The 18,843-nt window shown below is 65.2% G+C and overlaps 1 protein-coding gene across 1 annotated transcript in view; it reads right to left on the bottom strand.

Annotated features, from left to right (window-relative positions):
• Window positions 1-19: 19 nt before the first annotated feature.
• The window catches only part of MYO15B (myosin XVB), a 30,215-nt gene continuing 11,391 nt past the window's right edge, over window positions 20-18,843 (bottom strand). Inside the window, exons 16-64 of the mRNA XM_054709446.1 lie at window positions 18,599-18,676; window positions 18,253-18,368; window positions 18,123-18,168; window positions 17,855-17,979; window positions 17,313-17,430; window positions 16,941-17,104; window positions 14,656-14,749; window positions 13,994-14,050; window positions 13,720-13,777; window positions 13,365-13,495; window positions 12,391-12,486; window positions 12,057-12,292; window positions 11,731-11,909; window positions 11,478-11,550; window positions 10,865-11,026; window positions 10,539-10,639; window positions 10,361-10,437; window positions 10,151-10,235; window positions 9,892-9,990; window positions 9,664-9,773; window positions 9,418-9,567; window positions 9,088-9,205; window positions 8,795-8,924; window positions 8,501-8,749; window positions 8,334-8,424; window positions 7,981-8,200; window positions 7,338-7,450; window positions 7,069-7,128; window positions 6,493-6,568; window positions 6,235-6,353; window positions 5,936-6,054; window positions 5,691-5,832; window positions 5,357-5,468; window positions 5,085-5,218; window positions 4,609-4,760; window positions 4,411-4,471; window positions 4,250-4,322; window positions 3,795-3,871; window positions 2,561-2,637; window positions 2,364-2,479; window positions 2,180-2,274; window positions 2,001-2,078; window positions 1,817-1,913; window positions 1,542-1,687; window positions 1,299-1,414; window positions 886-1,019; window positions 564-697; window positions 315-455; window positions 20-173 (exon numbers count right to left, since the gene is read on the bottom strand). Coding sequence (XP_054565421.1) covers window positions 114-173; window positions 315-455; window positions 564-697; window positions 886-1,019; window positions 1,299-1,414; window positions 1,542-1,687; window positions 1,817-1,913; window positions 2,001-2,078; window positions 2,180-2,274; window positions 2,364-2,479; window positions 2,561-2,637; window positions 3,795-3,871; window positions 4,250-4,322; window positions 4,411-4,471; window positions 4,609-4,760; window positions 5,085-5,218; window positions 5,357-5,468; window positions 5,691-5,832; window positions 5,936-6,054; window positions 6,235-6,353; window positions 6,493-6,568; window positions 7,069-7,128; window positions 7,338-7,450; window positions 7,981-8,200; window positions 8,334-8,424; window positions 8,501-8,749; window positions 8,795-8,924; window positions 9,088-9,205; window positions 9,418-9,567; window positions 9,664-9,773; window positions 9,892-9,990; window positions 10,151-10,235; window positions 10,361-10,437; window positions 10,539-10,639; window positions 10,865-11,026; window positions 11,478-11,550; window positions 11,731-11,909; window positions 12,057-12,292; window positions 12,391-12,486; window positions 13,365-13,495; window positions 13,720-13,777; window positions 13,994-14,050; window positions 14,656-14,749; window positions 16,941-17,104; window positions 17,313-17,430; window positions 17,855-17,979; window positions 18,123-18,168; window positions 18,253-18,368; window positions 18,599-18,676 — 5,595 coding nt within the window. The 3' untranslated portion in view covers window positions 20-113. The remainder of the gene's footprint in view (window positions 174-314; window positions 456-563; window positions 698-885; window positions 1,020-1,298; window positions 1,415-1,541; window positions 1,688-1,816; window positions 1,914-2,000; window positions 2,079-2,179; window positions 2,275-2,363; window positions 2,480-2,560; window positions 2,638-3,794; window positions 3,872-4,249; window positions 4,323-4,410; window positions 4,472-4,608; window positions 4,761-5,084; window positions 5,219-5,356; window positions 5,469-5,690; window positions 5,833-5,935; window positions 6,055-6,234; window positions 6,354-6,492; window positions 6,569-7,068; window positions 7,129-7,337; window positions 7,451-7,980; window positions 8,201-8,333; window positions 8,425-8,500; window positions 8,750-8,794; window positions 8,925-9,087; window positions 9,206-9,417; window positions 9,568-9,663; window positions 9,774-9,891; window positions 9,991-10,150; window positions 10,236-10,360; window positions 10,438-10,538; window positions 10,640-10,864; window positions 11,027-11,477; window positions 11,551-11,730; window positions 11,910-12,056; window positions 12,293-12,390; window positions 12,487-13,364; window positions 13,496-13,719; window positions 13,778-13,993; window positions 14,051-14,655; window positions 14,750-16,940; window positions 17,105-17,312; window positions 17,431-17,854; window positions 17,980-18,122; window positions 18,169-18,252; window positions 18,369-18,598; window positions 18,677-18,843) is intronic.

The following is an 18,843-nucleotide window of genomic DNA, read 5'->3' as shown; positions in this document are numbered from 1 at the left end:
AAACCAAAGTGACCTGACAGCACCCAAGGGAGACCATCGGGTGAGACTGGGTCCAGGGAGGGGCCCTTCCTCCTCTCCCGCCCTCCACCTCTCCTCCGGGGTGAGGCCGGCCACTAGACGGAGCTGTCGCTGCTGTTGAGCAGGAAGGCGATGGTGTGCTGCAGCTCCCGGGCCTGCGGGGCACAGGCCTGTGAGGACACTCCCAGCCCGCCCCCCGCTGCCCGCCCACACCACGCCTGGGCAGTGGGCATCGGCTGGGCCCAGGCTCCGGGCACGCCAGCCTCCCAGGGTGGTCAGAGGCCCTGGCCACTCACCTGCGGCAGCTCGAACCAGATGGTCTGGGGGCTGTCGACGGAGCCGTAGTTGAGTTCCAGGCCCGGGGGCCTGTCTGCCTCCAGGGGGCTCAGCAGGTGGAGCCGCTGCAGGTCCCGCAGGGCGATGGAGCAGCACAGTGTCTGGGGGCAGCAGGGACAGGGCTGGACCCTCTCACGGGGGACAGTGTGGGTGGTGGGAGGGGAATGGCCAGGTGCCCAGGCCCGCCCTGGAGCAGGAGCCCCGCCCACCTGGGAGCTGGGGTCCATGAGGATGAGGTGCTGGCGGTTCAGCCCCAGGAGGCTGGGTCTGGGCAGCGTCAGGTCGCTCGCTCGCAGCACCACGTAGACCGTGTAACCAAAGAGGGGCAGCTGGCTCGCCGCCTCTGGGGGTGGAGGGGTGAGACGGAAGATGGGAGTTCTGGCCCCTGGGGACCTGCCCTCCTTGGCCCCCGGGTGAGGTGAGAGGGACAGGGAAGGTGGAGCAGCTTTCTCGGCCCTTCCACCCTCACCTCCTCCCTCCTGGGCCTCTACCTCCTGCCTCCTCCCCAGCTGCCCCCGGCCCCAGACCCACCGATGAAGCCGATCTGAGCTTCCTGGGCGCTGCGTCCTTGCAGCTGCCTCAGCTCCTGGTCCACCAGGCCCCGGAGGGTGGCCACGTTCACCTGGCCTTGCAGCGGCCTCGGCAGGTACGCCAGCAGGTCTTGCCTAGGACACAGCGGTGGGTCAAGGCTGGGCACAGCCAGCGCCCGGTGAGTGAACCAGTGGCTACTGTGGGTGAGACCGAAGATCCAGACACACCCATGAGGTGTCCCTGCCCGTGAGCTTGGGGTGGGGAGGACCCGGGCCTCCACTGCTCCCGCCCCATCTGGTTAGGGCCCAGGAGAGTACAAGTCGTGGCCTTGACCTTGGGGTGGATCCTGAGGCGGACCTCAGCACCAGGAGGGACAGGGAAGTGACAGGAGGTGTGGGGATGTGCACACTCACTCTGAGGGGGGCGCCTCCTGGGTCCTGCTGACGTGCTGAAGGGCAGCCAGTCTGGCAACTTGGGCATCTGCCTGGGCGCCGACCAACAGCTTCCCCTGCAGGTAGTCTCGCTGCACCTGAGGGCAGAGCGCAGTGAGCGGCAGCTGTGCCCTAAAGCCCCGGACAGTCCTGCACCCTCCCTTCTCCTCGCGGGAGGGGAGGGAGGTGCAGAGGGCCCCGCCCAGGCAGTGGCGGCAGCCTGACCTGGCTGTAGTGGGTGCTGATGTAGGTGGGGTTATCGAAGTGCAGGCGGGTCTCCCAGCCGAGCCGCCGGCTGTGCAGGCTGGTCTCGCGGTCCACCAACACGCTGTTGAGGTACTCGTGGGGCCGCAGGGGCCGCACCAGCTCACCTGCAAGGGAGCTCGGGTTCACCCCCGCCCTCTGCCCAGGCCCCGTCCCTGCCTCACCCGGGGGCGCAAAGGTGGGCTGGGCAGGGGAGCCCCCTGAATGCAGCCTGGCGTCCTCCCCCCACGACTCACCTTCGCCTTTGATGAGGAACAGGGCAAATTCCTGGACCTCCTCGGGTTCTGTGATGCCCATCTTCTCACACAGCTCCTCCAGCACCTCTGCTGCCACCTGGGCATGCGGACAGGGCATGAGGGGGCGGGGCCAGGACTGATGCCCACAGCTCCCTGCCTCTCCCAGCCCCTCTCGGGAGCTCACGGTGAAAGTCCCGATGTTGGTCCTGTAGCCCACGCCTCCGGGCAGGTGAATCAGCAGCAGGCGGACCATTTTCCCGTTCTGCGAGGCACGTGGCAGGTCAGTCCACCCTAGACAAAGGCCCTGGCTCCCCCCACCTCCTGAGGGAGACCCAGAATGCCCGCCGCCCGCACCCCCAGTACCAGGAAAGCCTTCATTTCACCCGGGGACGGCAGCCGCCGGCGCCCCCCGTATTTGACCGTGCGCTGGAGGTGCTCCTGGCTGCTGCGGGCCAGCTCTGCAGAGAGGACCAGGCTGAGGTCAGCAGCCTCTTCCACCCCTCCCCACGCTGCCGAGACCCAGCCTGGGAGCCCCTCCCACAGGCACCTTGAGTCCTGCCCGCGTCCTGCAGGAACTGGGTCACGTAGGGCATCAGCGTGGGGGACGGCGGGAGGAAGCCGGTGAGGAGGCTGAGGAAGCTCCAGCCTCGAGCACAGAATTCCCTGCGGGGCACAGAGCCTGGGCTCGGGCTGCCGGACCACGCAGCGGGCTGCCCGCCGCCCACCCTGCACCCCAACACTCACAGCCGGGGGTGTCCCGTGACCTGCTTGATGGCCTGGCAGTAAATCTCGTCCCTGAGGTTCTCCTTCTCCCGGCACAGCTACGGCACAGAAAGGGCAGGTGGGCGGGGGAGGGGCAGCCGGGGGGCGGGCGGAGTGCAGTGGAGTGAGGGGTGGCGTGGGAGCGGAAGGCTAGAGGCTGGGGGCCAAGTGGGGGTGACAGCCCAGGCGGTGGTCATCTCTCTGTCATCTCACTTGGTGTAATGGTGTCTGCACAACTGTTCACTCAAGGCACTGTCTCCACCTGCTTCCGGCCCTGCCTGGCCTGTCCTCCGCCTTCTCTGTCCCTCTTAGCTGCCTCCTTGACCTCTAAGGGCTGCAGTGTCCTCCTCCCGGATGCTCTCAGCTGCTCCCATCTGCTGCTGACCTGCCTCCAGCTCACACTTCTCCCTTGAACCCCAGCCCTCCCGTGGGAAGTCTGGGACTTCAGACCTCACATGTCCGAATTCCTCCAGCAGCCCAGGCCCGCTCCTCCCCGGGGCTTCCTTATCCAACGGCCAGGGCCTGTGGCAACCCTGGCCCCTCTCACACCCCACATGCAATTCCTGGAACCCGGTGCTCGGAGTCTCCTGCTCCCTGCTGCCACCTCTCAGCCCCCCGCCGGCACCGCCTCTCAACTGGCATCACTATAATCACCTCCTTTGCCCTTAGGCCCCCAGAACAGCAAGCCACAGCTAGAGCCACCCCAGCAAACACAAGCCACATCCCCCCTCAAAACCCTCCCGTGGGGTTCTCTCTCTCTTGAAATAAATCCAAGTCCTGACAATGGCCTGCAAGGCCTGCCGTGACCTGGACCCACTGTCGGTCCCGGGGCCGCATCCTCCACTCTCGCCTCGCCCCCTGGCTCCAGCCACGCCGGCCTTGCTGGTGCTGAGGCCCCCCTCCATTCAGGACGTCACCCAGGCCTCCCTCTGTCCAATGCGCTGCCCCAGTGCACACAGCCTCCCTCCCTCTGCTGGCCTGTCAGCCTCTGCACTGGCTCAGCCCCTCCCCTGCCTTCCCCACGGCGCTTCTCAGCCCGACACACTGCACCTGTCTCCTCCTCCTAGGTCATAAGCTCTGCGGGGACTTGGTCGCTTGGCTCGCTGCCACACCCGCCAGCATCTAGTAGGTGCTCAATAAATACTTGTGGATGATTCGAGTGAATAGTGACCAAGGGTGTCTGCCCCAGGTCCCGGCGCACACGGCCCTCGCTTACCTTCAGCAGCTCATAGAGGAGCTCTATCTCGTCCTTGCCCCGGGGCTTCGGCTGGTCCCCCATAAACTGCATCAGAACTACAGGCAGGACGAGAAGCGTGGGGAGCCGGGCGGGGGCTTGGCCCTGGCCCACGCGTCCCCACACAGGGCTTTCCCCCGCCATCTGGTGCCTCGCTCTCAAAATGTGTGTGAGCCAGGTAAGGCGGCAAACACGGCTTTCCCGATGGGGAAACAGTCAGGAATTCTGTGGGTGCCCGCAGCCCCCACGGTGCACCGCCACTGCCTTCCGGCCCAGAATCTACACAACCCACCGCCTCTTGGGCAGGAGTGGAAGTGGGTGAAGGCCGCCGGGGTACAGGAACCACCCTGAGCTGCCCTGCAGGGGCGAACGCACGGGAAGGCGGCCGGGTGCCTAGGTCCAAGGCACCACAGACGTGGGCCCAGCCGGCCACTCACCCTGGAAGCTCTCCACAGCCCGCCTGTTCGCGTCCTCATCACTGAGGCTGATGAGCGACTCCTGGATGGGGGCCTGCAGGCCAAGAGGCTGGGCTGTGGGTCTGGGTCTGGGGGACCCAGGGGGCAGGCCCACTGGCCCGACTCCCCCGCCTGCCCCCTACCTTGGTGTACTGCACCAGGCTGGCCATGGCTTTCTGAGTGTCTCCACCTGCCGGAGCCAGCCTGAGGGGCAGAGAGAGCACAGCCCTGCTTGCTCGGCCCTTCCGCCCCGTCCCAGGCTGTGGCCTGGCGGCCCTGAGCAGGGAGCCCGCTTCACAGAAGCTGAGGACAGACGGGTCGGGTGGGCTCAGGGCACTCACAAGGTCTGGGGCTTCCGGAAGTATTTCAGGGCAAAGTCCTGCATGGTGTAGTTGTGGGAGACGACGGACAGAGGGGCAGAGACCTCGGACAAGGGCAGGCTGCTGGCCTCCGAGTTGTCACTGTGTGCCTGGCTCCGGCGTCTGGCGGGGCCCTGGGAGCACAGGAGACCTGGTGCCACCCCGAGACCTGGCCTGTCCGGAGACCCCGCCCCAGCCCCGCCCCAGCCCCGCCGGGAGGAGCAGGAGAAGCTGCAGTGAGCACACCACCAGAGTCAGGAGAGTCAAGAGCTTTTTATTGAGCATCTTCTAGGGCAGCACCGAACAAGCACCCCCGGGGACCGCACAGCCCCGCCCGCCCGCAGGGAGCTCCCAGTCCTGCTGCAGAGATGAGGGAGGCATTGGGAAGAGGGGGCAGGGCGATCCTCACTGCTCTGGGGCCATCGAGCCCTTTGCTTCCTCAGCTTCTACTTCCTCACCTCCAACCCCCTCTCCCGCTGAGCCAGGCTCGGCTCTCTGCGCAGCGAGAAGGAAAAGTCCGGGGCAGCAGCCGGCTGCACCATGTCCACGGGAAAGAGCCCGGAGCGGCCCCCGGCAGAGCCAAACTGCCAGCCTGGAAGACACGCCAGGACAGCGCCTTACCCACCCGCCCCTCTGTCCTCAGAGTCCTCTTCTCCCTCCCCCCGCCCCCCCCCCGCCCCGGCACCGTGCCACCCTCCCTGGTCAGCGCCCTGCTTGGCCCTGGAGAGACCTGGCTCCGGATCGATGGCCGGCAGCAGCTTGATGAGGTCCCCACGGTGGAAGCTGAGGAGGCTGCGGTCATCCGTGATGTAGCTTCGCAAGGCAACCACGTAGCCGGAATCCTGCCGGCAGGAGGGGGAGAGGGTGAGCGGGCGAGGGAGTGGCCAGCCTGCAGGTGACCCCTGCCCGGCCGCCCTACCTGCTCGCCCTCCATTGGCCCATTCCCACCTCAGCACCCCGGAGTTTCAGGGACCCAGCCCCAACCCAGGAAGCTTGGAGGAGCCTGGCTGACAGGCCCCACGGAGCGTAAGCGGAGGCCCCGCCCGCCTCTCAGCCGCACTTGCCTTCTGGAGCTCACTCAGGAAGAGCTCCATCAGGGCCTTGATGGCCCCTGCCCGGGCCGAGTGCAGCACCAGCTGCTCGCTCTTCAGCGTCAGCTCCAGGGTGGAGCCCCCCCGGCACTCCACGCCCAGCACCTCGGCAAAGCTGTGCACAGGGTGGGGGCGTGAGCTGGGGGCCATCTTGCCCCCTCCAGCCCCCTACCAGCCCAGCCCCCTACCAGCCCAGCCCCCTACCAGCCCAGCCCCACCTGTAGGAGCAGAGAGTCTTCAGCTGGTGGAGGCAGACGCCGGGGCCTCGGGCCCACTTGAGCAGTCTCAGTCCCCGGTGGGACACGCCCAGCAGCTGCACGTTGCTGCCACTGTCGCCCTGCCCAGAAAGGGGGTCACAGACCGGCTGCTGGGCCCCCTCCGCTATCCAAGATGCCTTTATGTTTCCTCTGGGGCCCACCCCACCCCCTACTCCCGTCCCTGCTGCAGAAGGGCCGGGCCGCGTCCCAGGGTCCAGACTGGGTGCTGCCATCCCCAGCCCTGCCCCCAGCTCACTCACGGAGACGGGGAAGATGCGGGAGAAGTAATTGGCCCAGTTGTCCCTAGCGGCCACCACAATGCGCTTCTTGACACTGTCCTCAGCGGCGCCGAGTGAGTCCAGGCCCACCTCCAGGTCTCCTGTGGGCAGGGACGGCCCCAGCCTGTCCTGAGGCTCCCCGCAGAGCGAACCCCAGAGTCTGCTCTCTCCCTCCACGCAGGCCCGGCCCCCAGCACCCCAGCACCCCAGCTCCCTGGCTCCAGGGTCCCCGGACCATACCCAGCAGGTCTTTCATTCTGCACCGCTCGTCCTGGGAGATCCGGGTGCAGGATTCGGAAAAGGTGTCCCTCAGGATCTGGGGGCAGAGCCAGGTGGTCACCACCAGGTGCCGAGGCCAGAGCCCCGCACGAAAGCATCACACACCCCGAAGATGGAGAGCCCATGGGCGGAGACGGAGCAGGAGAAACATGGGGCTTCCAAGTCCAGGGCTCGACCACCCAGAGCCCCGCCTGCCCCCCCCAGTGCCAGCTGCTCCTCGGTCGGCGGGAATCAGCCTCCCTGAAGCAGCGCCACTTGGGGAGGCATGGAGATCGGGGGACAGGCCTGGTCCTGGGAGCATCCAGAGTCGGCCAAGGAGCAAGCACCGGTGAGCACCTACTGTGTGCTGCAGCCTGTCGGGCACTGAGTACACTTCCCGAATCCTCGTGGCCAACAATGGTCCCTCCTCACGGGTGTGAGGGTTACGTAGAGGAGGCGGGGCTTGAACCACACAAGGCCCCCACAGGTGCGGGCTGTTACCCTGCCCTCCCACGGGGGGAACGGCCCCGGTGTGGGTGCAGGGGGGCTGCCTCTCACCTGCTCACAGAGGAGCCGGAGGTTGTAAGGGTGGCTGAAGTTCTCCCGGGGGTAGAAGACCTGGAGGAGGGCATGGAGAGCGAGGGTGGGCATGGCGTCCGGCGCAGCCCCTTCCCGCCCCTCCCCCCTACCTTCCAGGCCAGACAGAAAATCCCCCGAGGTGGTCGTGGGGCGGCAGCTCCCCGTGTTTGTGCGTGGGGAGCAGATACTGGGGTTCCCCAGCCGAGTCCCACACCGCCTGCCACCCCCTCCCCAGCCCTCATGCCCACCTCCTTGCGTAGGAACAGCCTCCAGGGCGCGCTGGTGTAGGAGAAGCACACGCTGCCGATGGGCACGAGTAGCTGGGTGCTGACCCCCTGATCTCCCATGGACCCCAGAGAGCCTGGCAGAGGAGGTGCCGGGAGCACCGGTGAGGAGCGGCCGGAGCCAGAATGACGGGCTCAGGAAGGGAAGACCCTCACCGCCCCAGCCCCTGGGAGGCCCACCCCGGCCCAGCCCACCCCGGCCCAGCCCACCCCGGCCCAGCCCACCCCGGCCCAGCCCACCCCGGCCCAGCCCACGCCACACCCCGCCGCCCTGCCCCGCCCCTCGGCCCCCGCCCCTCGGCCCCGGCCCCCGCCACGCCCCCAGTCCCATCTCCTGCCTCAGCCTTTCCCGGGGTCCTAGACCACCTCATCAGGACCATTAAATTCTGACTGAGCTGTCAGCTCTGCATCGAGGACAACACCCTGTGTGTGACAGTCCCTCGGTGCCAGACAGGTCCTAGGGGTACCGGGCCCTGCCCTGGGCGGGAACGTGGGAGCCAGAGCAGCTGACCTCAGCCATGAGCGCCCAGAGGCTGTTGGGAATCCTGCCCCCCTCCACCCCTCCCCGCCAAGGAAGCCCACTGCATGGGGTCGTGGGGTTCCTTACCGCGGGGCTCAGCTGAAGGGGTCCCCGGGTCCCCGGGTGGAGGCAGTGGGGGCGCTGGTGGAAGTGGGGGTGCCTGGGCAGTGGGTGGGCGATGGCCAAACAGCTCCTGAAGGGGCCCCTGCTTCTCCCGGATGGTGCTGGAGGTCTTCATCCGCGGTGCGGCCGTGGGCCGAGCGGCCACAGCTGGCGGAGGGCCCTTCTCCGGGCTGGGGGACAGCGGCTGCGGAGGCACAGAGCGCGCACAACACAAGCTGTGTCTGGGGAGGAGGCCACGTGGACCCCTGAGGGCCTCGGACTCCTGAGCAGAGCAGCCGCACCCCGGATGGGATGGGATGGGATGGGACGGGCCTCACCGTGGGGGGCATGTGGGCACCGCTGATCCCCAGCTTAGCCAGAGCCTCGTCCTTAGGGTTGTTTTTCTTCAGGAAATTTTGGGGGGGCTTCCTGAGAGAAGGAAAAGGTCAGGAGTCTGCGGGTTTCTCCCTGGGGAGTGGGCAGCGCCGGCGGGTCCCGGGCCCACCTGGATGGCTGCACGGGCACGGGCACGGGGCCGGGGCGGCTCTGGTACATGCGGATGATGTTGCGGATCTCCCTGCTGGGCACCCGGGGGGGTTCTGAGCTGGGCACCGCGTCACCATCAGGCTCCGCCTCCTGGGCCGGCTCCGCCTCAGCCTTCCGGACAGCTTTGGCCCCACCTGGTGTCAGTGGCTTCTTCACTCCCCGGGCGGGAGGAGGAGATGGCACTGCCCAGGAGAAAACACGTGAGACCCTGTGCAAAACCGCAGAGCCAGGCACCCGCCCCCCACCCCCGCACCCCTTCTCCCTGCCACCTGCACGGGGTTCCTCCTCTTCCTGCTCCTTCCCTTGGGGGACCTGCACCTTGGCCGGAGGCTTTACCACCTTGGCCGGAGGCTTCACCACCTTCACCTTGATCTGCTGCTGCCCTGTAAGTGCCAGATGGCCCCGTCACCCTCCACCTGGCCGGCCCATCCATGCCCCTGGACAGGCCACATCAGACTCAGGGGACAGAGGGCACCCGCTGTCCCCTGGCCAGGCTGGGGCGGGGGCCGAACTCCTGCGTGGGCCTGCCACCCCAAGTCCCCTCACCCATCTTCTGGAAATAGTTCCGTTTCTGCTGGAAGCTCCTGTGCCTCTCCTCCTCGTCCTGCAGGGTCTCCTGAGGGATCTCCTGCGGGGTCTCCTGCGGGGTCTCTTGCGGGGTCTCCTGGCAGGAAGGGGAAGTGAGGGAACAGCCCTGCCAGCCAACTTGCCCCTCTCATGGTGAACCCCTCAAATCCCTGGGACTGGGGCCCCACGGCATCTTTTCTGCATCTTCCTGCTCCCTGCCCTGTCTTTCATCCCTGCAGCCCTGGAGCCCGCTGCCCGACCCGGGATTGCCCTCTGCCGTCTCCACTCCTCCCTCAGGCAGACACCCACCGGCTCTGGCTCCGGCTCCGGCTCTTCCCCGGCGGCCGGGGGCGTCTTGGGCTTCGGGACCATGGCTGAGGTTGCCTGGGCCTGGCGCTGGCGCTGCTGAGTCTGCTGCTCTAGGGACAGGGACATGGCCTGGGCAGTCATCTGCTGGGCCTGAGGGGGAGGAGCGGGGGACCAGGTTAGAGCTGGCCTGGCCCTGCCCACAGGCCTGTCCCTGCCAGGCAACCTGGGGGCCCTGCCCACCCTCACCAGGAGCAGCGCCTGCTGGTTGATGAAGCTCTGCTGCTGGGCTGCCAGCTGCCTTGCGTCCACGCTGGGGAGCAGGGGCTGTGGCGGCGGCTGTGGTGGCACCACCATGGCTGCAGGGTGGCAGGTGGGCGGGGCAGGTGAGCACGGGGGCCAAGCTGGAAGCCCTTTGCCCACTGTGCCCTCCAGACCCTACCTGAGAAGGGACCCGGTGCCCCAGCCCAGCCTTACCTGGCATGGCAGGGACTGTGCCCACTGCTGGCATCATGGGCATGGGTGCAGGCATCATAGCTGGCTGGTATCCAGGCATCTGCATCATCCCTGGGTACACTGAGGGAACGGGGCCCTCCCAGGTTGGTCCCTAGCTGGGCCCATGGACCACCTCCCTCCAGCTCCAGGCCAAGAGTTCAGGCCCAGGGTGCTGGCTGGAGCTCTGACCCCAGATCCAGGGTCCGAGCCATGCTCGCCTGTGCTCTCCACCCCTACTCACCCATAGGGTAGCTTCCTTGCTGCATGGGCCCGATGCCGCCCCCTCCCTTCATGCGGCTGCTCAGAGCCCTGGCTTGCTCCAGATCCTGAAGGGACAAAGGTCACAGGTCATAAGGTCGGAGCTAGAGCCCTGGGAGAGATGGGAGGGGCAGCAGAGGCGCCAGTAGGATGGGGTAGGGGCAGGGGTGGGGCATGCGTGCAGGACACTCACGCTGAGGCCGGGGGAGAGGACTGGCTCGAAGATGTGGTCCAGGTAGCTATCCAGGCTCCCCGAGGCCCGGGGCTCACCTGTGGAGCCGGAGGAGGGGCAGTGTCACCGCCTGGGGCATGGGCTCCCTACACCCCCACCCCAGCTCTGCCAACCTCAGTGTGCCCACTCCCAGCCTCACCTGTGTGGTCCTTGCTAGGCAGCGTTGGGGCTGGACCTGGAGGGGGACCTGGGGACAGTGAGGGGGCCTGGACGCCAGGGGCGGGAGGGATGTCCTCGGCTCTGCAGGAGATAGTGGGCCCAACTAAGCGGGTACCTGGCTGGGGGCAGCGCCAGGCTGAGGCAAGGTGTAGAAGCTGCTGAGGGGGTGTCCCAACGGAGGGGGAAGAGGCTTGTGGGAGTCGGGGGGGGGGACTGGGTCTGTGGCAGCCCCTGTAACCACCAGGTGTGATACAGTGGGGGTCAGGGTAGGGACAGGGGCAGGCCGGGGACAGGGGCGGCACCTACAAGCTTCGGGGGCCAATGGGGTAGCTGTGGGGATCAGCAGGGTCCCCCAGGTCCTCAGTCTGGCCGATCAGGTCCAGCACGAAGTCACAGCCAGCCAAGTCCTGCCAGGAGTCCCCGGAGTGCAGTGACACGGACCAGCCACGGGGGGGCCCCTCCAGGCCTCTGGTCGGGACAGAGGTGTGCATTAGGGGTGTGGTCAGCTGGGCAGGGGAACATTCCAGAAGGGCCAGGGCCTGAGGGGGGCCAAGGGTGAGGGCTGCGGAGGGGACAGGACCCTGGGTGAAGACTCCGGTTGGCGCGGACAGGTTGCACCTCACAACCCTCCCACTTACTTGTCGGCTGTGACGCACACGTTTCTTCATTCACCTATTTAATTGGAACCCGGCCCGTAGGCTTCATCTCCACTCCTGTTCCCTATCTTGTCTGGACCCTGCCCACTTACCTACCCCAGCCCCCCCACCCCCACCCCCAAGGGCGCAGGCTTTGGCCCTGGGCGGGGGGCAGCTGCAGGAGGTGCATGGTGGGAGAGGGGGCTGGGAGGATGGGGGGCTCCTGAGGAGGACGGGCCCACGCTCAGTGTTGGCTGCACCCTCCCAGCCCAGGCCCCCCGCACCTGCTCTGCAGAATCCACCCGGCGAGCTGCTCCCCCGTCGTCCAGGACTCCACCTCTGCGGAGAGGCACTCGTCTGCGGGACGAGGGGTGGGGACGAGAGTGAGAGACGGCAGCGTTCACCTGGCGGGGAGGGGCTGCTGTCCCCAAGGGGGTCCGAAAGCAGGACAGGAGGGAGAGCAGGATCTTGGGGTGTGGCAGGGAGGGGGTCCAGGGAGTGGGAGGGGCAGGCTGGCTCCACTGCGGGCGGCATCACCATTGAGCGTGAAGACGTCCAGCACCATGCGGCCTCGGCGCCGTCCGGCCGTCCACTCGAGCTGAGTCGGGGGGTGGGCACGTGTGGTCTCAGGGGCCAGCTGTGCCTGCTCCAGGGCCACCAGCAGCTTGTGCTGGCACAGCGCTGCCATGCCGCTGGGGGCGTGGTCTGACACAAATCTGTGGGGACAGCCCAAGGCTGTGGGGGTGGGGCAGCCGCTGCCCCCCAACCAGACTCCACCTGACCCCCCCAGCCTCCACCTGAGCCCCCCTCCGGCCTCCACCTGTGCCCCCCAGTCCTGGGACTCCACCTGCCAGGCCTCTTACTTGAGCAGTGGCTTCTGCAGGGTGGGCGCTGGGGGGAAGGCGCTGAGCAGGACGGCCATGAGGGCCCAGCCGCGCTGGCTCTGCTGCTCATTGGGGTTGTGCCACAGCTGGGCCACCAGCTGGCTGAAGAGCTCGTCCCGCAGTCCCGGCCGGCGCTGCCCCTGCCTCACCAGGTAGGTGCCCATGGTCTGCTCCTGCCAGGACGGCAGGGACTCATCCCCCAGGAGCCGCAGCATCTGCAGGGCCAGGCGAGGGCAGGGCACGTGGGGCTCTGAGGTCCCGGCCCGCACTTAGGAGCAGGCCTGCCCTGTGCCCTCCCCGGTGTGTCACTCACCACCTTGTTGATATCCAGGGCATGCTGAGGGTTCTCACCGTCCAGCCGGGTCAGGGGCTTGTCCAGCAGCTGCCCAGGCGTGGGCAGAGATGGCTCCTGCAAGGAAGGAGGGCGACCCAGGGCCTGAGCAGCTGGCCTCGCTGGAGACAGTGCGGGGAGCCCAGGGAGCAGCTCTCTGGGAGGGGTGGGGGGAGAAGGAGGGACTGGCGTGGAAGACCATCGTTAAAGTGCAGCTTAGCCTGGCCAACGTGGCTGAGCATCGACCTAAGAACCGGGAGGTCACAGTTTGATTCCGGGTCAGGGCACATGCCCGGGTGGCGGGCTCCATCCCCAGTGCGGGGCGGGCAGGAGGCAGCCGATCAACGATTCCCTCCCATCATAGATGTTTCTATCTCCCTCTCCCTTCCTCTCTGAAATCAATAAAAACATACATTTAAAATGAGGCTTCATTGCTTGTTCTGATTAGAAAATTGATGCCCATGCACGCGGAAAACTCAGAAAACACAGAAAAAGAGAAACAATAAAAACCACTCCTCGCGTTCCACCGCCAGGCACAGCCAGTTGGCGTCTTGGCCTCTCTCTTTCTAGTCCTACTTCCTAGTTCCGGCGCAAATACAGCCATCACCGCCCCGCTGTGGTTTCTACGAACCGAGATTCTATTCTGTGTGCAGTTTTGAAGCGCACACTGCAGCCGGGACAGCGGCCCTGGCCGTCACACACGCTTTAACACACGCCGGCGGCAGCGGGCCCGGCACGGGTGTACCAGGCGTGGCTTCGCAGCGTGAACAACACCGGCGAGTGAGTCACTGAGGCTCGATGAGTATTTTCCGAGCAAGGCAGCTGTGTCCACAGGCCCAGGCTGGGAGGGAGGAGGCTGGGTGGGGACAGGAATGGACAGCCGGCCGCTGCCTGGTAGGGGCTGACATCGGGGACCTGTGGGATCCACCAGGGAGGGCTGCGGCCTGGGGACCCACCTGGAAGCCGATGGAGATGAAGCTGGAGAAGGGGAAGCGGTCGATGTCCGGCGGCAGCGTCAGGCGGGGCCGCGCAGGAACCTCCGGGGGCTTGGCCTCAGTGATGCTCTGGGCCAGCGAGTGCTGGCGGCCTGGGGACAGCACCGGGAGGCAGCCCAGAGGTGCCCGGGTCAGGCGCCCGGCTCTGGCACCGCCGCCAGCCCTCACCATCAGCCCGGCCCCGTGCAGAGGGAGCCGGAGGAGGCGCTCGGGGGCCTGGAGCAGCAGAGGGAGGGACCACAGGGACGGACCGCTCACACAATGAGGGGCTGGAGAGGGGTCCCAGGAAGAGTGACGCCCGGCAAGCAGGACTCACCTTCCTCCTTCCTCAGCATGACGGCCAGCTCGGCCGGGATCTCCAGGCGCGCCAGCTCCTGTTGGGGGTGGGGGGGGGCATGGACCCGGTGAGGAAGGGGCCCTGGCACCCGGAGTCCGTCCTTCCCCCATCTCTGACTTCCCCTCCCAAGACCCTGGGCGCACACACAGATGCCCCTGAGGGACAGGACCCACACCACCCATGTGCCCCCTCAGCCGTGCTGGCTTCATCAGGTTCATAACCAGCAACACCTCCTAGCTTCCAGGCCACCTACCATGCTTGGCCCGCTCTCCGAGGACCCACCGCCGTGCCAGCCACACCAGTGCCCAAGCTGTCAGGGGAGACGCAGGAGGAGCCGATGTCCCAAGAGGGGCCCCTCCCCAGCGAGGCAGTTCAGCGGCCCCGCCTGCCCCCTGGAGGCCCCGACTCGGACAGAGGAGCAAGCACAGACCCAGAGGGGCCAGCTGCCTGCGCCCAGCTCCCCGGAGCCCTCACCAGCCTTAGTGGGCGTCCCTGCCCGGCTGTCAGGGCACAGGAGAGGGTAGGAGGGCAGGAAGACAGGAAGGAATGGTCTCAGGGGGCAAAGTCCAGCCAGGGAGGGGCCGGGAGGGGGCAGTGTGTGGGCACTGACCTTTGAGCTGCTTTATGGCCTCAACTAGGAGTCATCAGGAGAGAGAGGGGAGCAGGTGGGCCCCCGGAGGGCCGGAGGGGATGGGAAGACACGTCGGGCAGGGAGGGGCCAGGGGCCTTGGGCGGGGGCAGGGATGAAGGAAGGCAAATGGCTTCCCGAGGCCCCAGCCTGCCCTGGCCAGGCAGACAGAAGTGGGAAGAGCTCAGCCAGCAATGGCCTGAGGCCTTGACCTTGTGAGGTTGGGCGCGGAGGGTGGGCACAGATGCCCGGCTTCTGCCTGAGCTGCCAGTGCCGCGGCGCCTCACCTGCAGCCTCCGCCTCCTCCGGAGCAGGGGCCGGGCCGCCAGCAGCACTGTGTTCAGCTGTCCCAGGGCCGCCCGGCGCCGGAGGTACCGCTTCCTGGAAGCCGGGAAAGGGGTGGGGAGCCCAAGCTTACACCCAGTTCCTGAATCCTCCACGCCAAGACAAGCATGTAAGAACTGACCCGAGGCGCCTGGCCGGTGTGGCTCAGTGGTTGAGCATCGACCTATGAACCAGGAGGTCACAGATCGATTCCCAGTCAGGGCACATGCTTGGGTTGGGGGCTCGATCCCCAGTGTGGGGCGTGCAAGAGGCAGCCGGTCAATGATTCCCTTTCATCATTGATGTTTCTCTCTCCCTCTCTCTCTCCCTCTCCCTTCCTCTCTGAAATCAATAAAAAAATATATTTTAAAAAAAGATTCCCCAGCCAAAACCGGTTTGGCTCAGTGGATAGAGCGTCGGCCTGCGGACTGAAAGGTCCCAGGTTCGATTCCGGTCAAGGGCATGTACCTTGGTTGCGGGCACATCCCTGGTAGGGGGTGTGCAGGAGGCAGCTGGTCGATGTTTCTCTCTCATCGATGTTTCTAGCTCTCTATCCCTCTCCCTTCCTCTCAGTAAAAAATCAATAAAATATATTAAAAAAAAAAAAGATTCCCCAAACTCAACAACAAAAAGACAAAGAACCCAATTAAAAAGCAGGCAGAGGACTTAAATACACATTTGTCCAAAGAAGATACACAAATGGCCAACAAGCACATGAAAAGAGCTCAACATCATTAGTCTCAGGGAAATGCAAACCAAAACCACAGTGAGAGGCCAGTTCCCACCCCCTGGGAGGGCTGCCATTATTTTAAAAAGAAAAAGGAAAATGAGTATTGGCAAACAGGGAAACTGGAACCCTCTTTACCGCTGGTGGGAACGTAAAATGAGGCAGCCACTCTGCAAAACAGTTTGGCGGCCCCTCAGAAAGCTAAGCATGGAATTACCACGTGACCCAGCAATTCCACTCCTCACATGGACCCAAAGGGCTTGGAAGCAGAGACTTGCACACACACGTGCACGCCCATGTTCACTGAAGCATCATTCACAACGGCCAAAAGGTGGGAACAACCCGCACGAGCCCCGAAGGATGGTGGACAAACAAGATGTGGTCCATCCACACGAGGGAACGTGGCTCAGCCGTCAGGAAGAAATGACGTCCTGACACATGCTACGACGCGGATGAACCTTGCAAACGCCATGCTTAGTGCAATAAGCCAGACAGAGAAGAAAACTGTAGGCGCTCTCACACGAAGGGTCTAGAACAGGCCAAGTCATAGATGCAGAAGTAGGCTGGCGGTTACCAGGGGCTGGAGGCCAGGGAGGGGGGAATTATCGCTTCATGGTACAGTTTCTGTTGGTGATGGAAACATCCTGGAAATAGGTAGTGGTGACGGGTGCCCCCTCTCCGGAGGCTCCCTGGTGCCCCTGCCCTCACTTGTTCTCAGCGCTTTAGCAATCACCTTTGGGGTGACTGGCGCTGGTTCACCCTCTGCATCTGACTCCCCAGCTGCCTGGGAGGCACCTTCCCGGCCTTCACCACTGTGCCGCCAGCATCCGGCCGGGGTGGGTGGAGAAGGTCAGGCAAGAGCTGTTGGATGAATGAGCACTGGGAGTTTATTAGGTGAGAAAGGGGGAGGGGGGAGCGTTGTAGGACCGGGGAACCCAGAGCCCAAGTCTGACTCATGCCTTTATTTATTTACTTACTTACTTACTTATCATATTTAGAGAGAGTGGAAGAGAGGGGGAGAGACAGAGGGAGAGAAACATCGATGTGAGAGACATGATAGGTTGCCTCCTATACCCTGACCAGGGCCAGGGATTGAGCCTGCAACCGAGGTACGTGCCCTTGACCGGAATTGAACCCATGACCACTAATGCTCTATCCACTGAGCCAAACCAGCTAGGGCCAACTCATGCCTTTATTTTTTAAATTTATTATTCTTTTTTCATTTTTTGTGTTTTTTTTCCGACCCATGCTTTTAAAAGACCATTCTTGCTGCACAGTGAAGAACAGACTAGAAAACAGGACACGCAAGGAGTCAAGACTGCAGGCTGGGTGGCCTCGACAGATCACACGTGTCCTGTGACTGGGGGTCTTCATGCAGAGACGATGGCTATGGGCAGGGATGCCGTAAGGAGAGCCCAGTGCTGATGGGACGGGGCACTGGGCAGGCCTTGAGACCTTATGTGTCCCCAACCTGCCCCACCACCTTGAAAAGGCCCAGGGCCTCACCCCACCCCTGCAGACCTGGCCTGGAGCCCCCGCACACGAGCCTGCATCCGAGGCAGGAGGCGGAGGCGCTGGCGGGAGATGCAGGCCCGGAGCCCCCGGTGCAGGATGAGCAGGGCCTGGGCACGCCGCTGGGCCCAGTGCTGCTCCAGCTGCTGCCAGCCCGGCTCCTGCAGCAGGACCTGGGGCAGAGGGGGGGCTGGAGCAGGCCGGGTGTGGGTGCCTCCTCCCTTCAGCCAGAAGATCTCCTCTCCCGAGGTGCCCAGGACACCTGCCACCCAGCCCCAGCCCATCTCCCGACCACCCAGAAGGACCACCAAACCCTGGGTTTGTCCCCAAATCCTCCTCGCCCTTTCTAGCCAGGCCTGCCCCTCGGCACACCCCCCTCACCTGGGTGGTTCCAAGGTGACAGAGGGGCGACTCGGCCCCCAACACCTGGCTCAGGATGGCGCCACACCTCTCCTGGTCAGAGGGCTCTCCCTGCCCCCCGGTCCCCAGGGTCCGGAACCTGCCAGGAGGACAGAGTCAAGGTTGGAGCAGGCGCAGCATAAACCTCCCGCCACAGTTGTTGGACACCCGAGCCTCCAGGTGTCCATTCAGTCGCTAAGTCATTCGACAATGATTCGGAAAGCACCTACTATGTGCTGGGCACCTGGGAGAGTTTTGCTGAATGGTGGAGGGGGAGATGAACTCCCGCAGGCATGGAGGGGAGGACGGACAGTGAATCGTGAAAGGAGAGAGAGATGGCGGGAGAGAGGAGAGAGAAGAATGACAAGAGGAAGGATCAGGTGCCAGGCCCAAGGTCCCTGGGAAAGCGGTGCACCGCCACGGGGAAGGAGCCCCAGGTGGACCAGTCACTGTGGGGGGGCCTCTCTCGTGTGTCCTAGCCCTGAAGGGCATGGGCCCTGGCTGCCCCCATCCTGGAGCCCTACCTGGCCAGGAAGGCCTGGAAGGGCAGGCGCACGGGGAAGTGGGCACTGCGGGAACGAACGGCCTCCAGGACGCCTGCCTGGCGCAGCTGCTCTGCCACGTGTCCCACATCAAAGAGGCTTGGAAGCTGTGGCCCAGGGACAGAGCCAACAAGAGGTGGAGTCAGGGGCTTAAGTTTCGGGAAATGTAGGGCAGGGCACGTTGAGGGGGAGGGGGTGAGAAGGGCGGGCCGCGGGGGAGGGCTCTGGGCCAGGTGCTGGGGGAGCTCACCTTCCCGGGGTTGGGGGTGAGGCACTGGATGAAGTAGATACGGCTCCTGATGGGTGGAGGGGGGGTCCCTGAGGTACAGATCAGGCTCCCATCCAACGCCCTGCCATTGGTTCGGGGGCATTGCTCTCACCTGCCCAGCCTGGCTATGAGGTCCCCCAGGGACTGCTGGAACCGGGAGGCCAGGGTGGGTTTGCCTTGCCCTCCCCCGCCCTGGGGCTCCGCTTCCTGGAACAGGCTGCCCACCAACTGTGGGGAGAGAGGAGGGTAGTCCACAGCCCAGCCTGCCCCACCTGGGGGAGCTAGGGTGGACCAGCCCACAGCACCCAGACCCTGGTAAGCTCAGGCCATGGCCCACGGTGCCAGGGCCTTGAGGCAAGCCCCTTGAGCAAGAGTGTCCCGGCAAGAAAGGCGGAATTGGGGGGGGGGGGGGGCGGACAGAGTGCGGAGGGGCAGGGCCGGAGGGCTGGCAGGGGCACCTGGAGCTGGCTCTGGGCAAGCATTTCTACCACGGCAGGGTCAAGGTGATCCCGGTTTCTGTTTAAAAATTTGTGAACCTGCAAAAGACAACGTGGGGAAGTGGGGGGTGGGGGGGAGCCGAGGGTGTGGAGGCCGTCCCTTTGCCAAATATCTGCCTCTCCCCTCAGAGTTAAAGGGCGCCTTTGTCTCTTTAGGTGGCCGTGCTGGGAACACTGGAAACCCACATGCAAAGCAATAAAACTGG

This window comes from Eptesicus fuscus, chromosome 20 (assembly GCF_027574615.1).
Source record: "Eptesicus fuscus isolate TK198812 chromosome 20, DD_ASM_mEF_20220401, whole genome shotgun sequence".
NCBI classification, from domain to species: domain Eukaryota; kingdom Metazoa; phylum Chordata; class Mammalia; order Chiroptera; family Vespertilionidae; genus Eptesicus; species Eptesicus fuscus.
The sequence above is the reverse complement of the archived record's forward strand: the minus strand, read 5'-3'. Positions and strand labels throughout refer to the sequence as shown.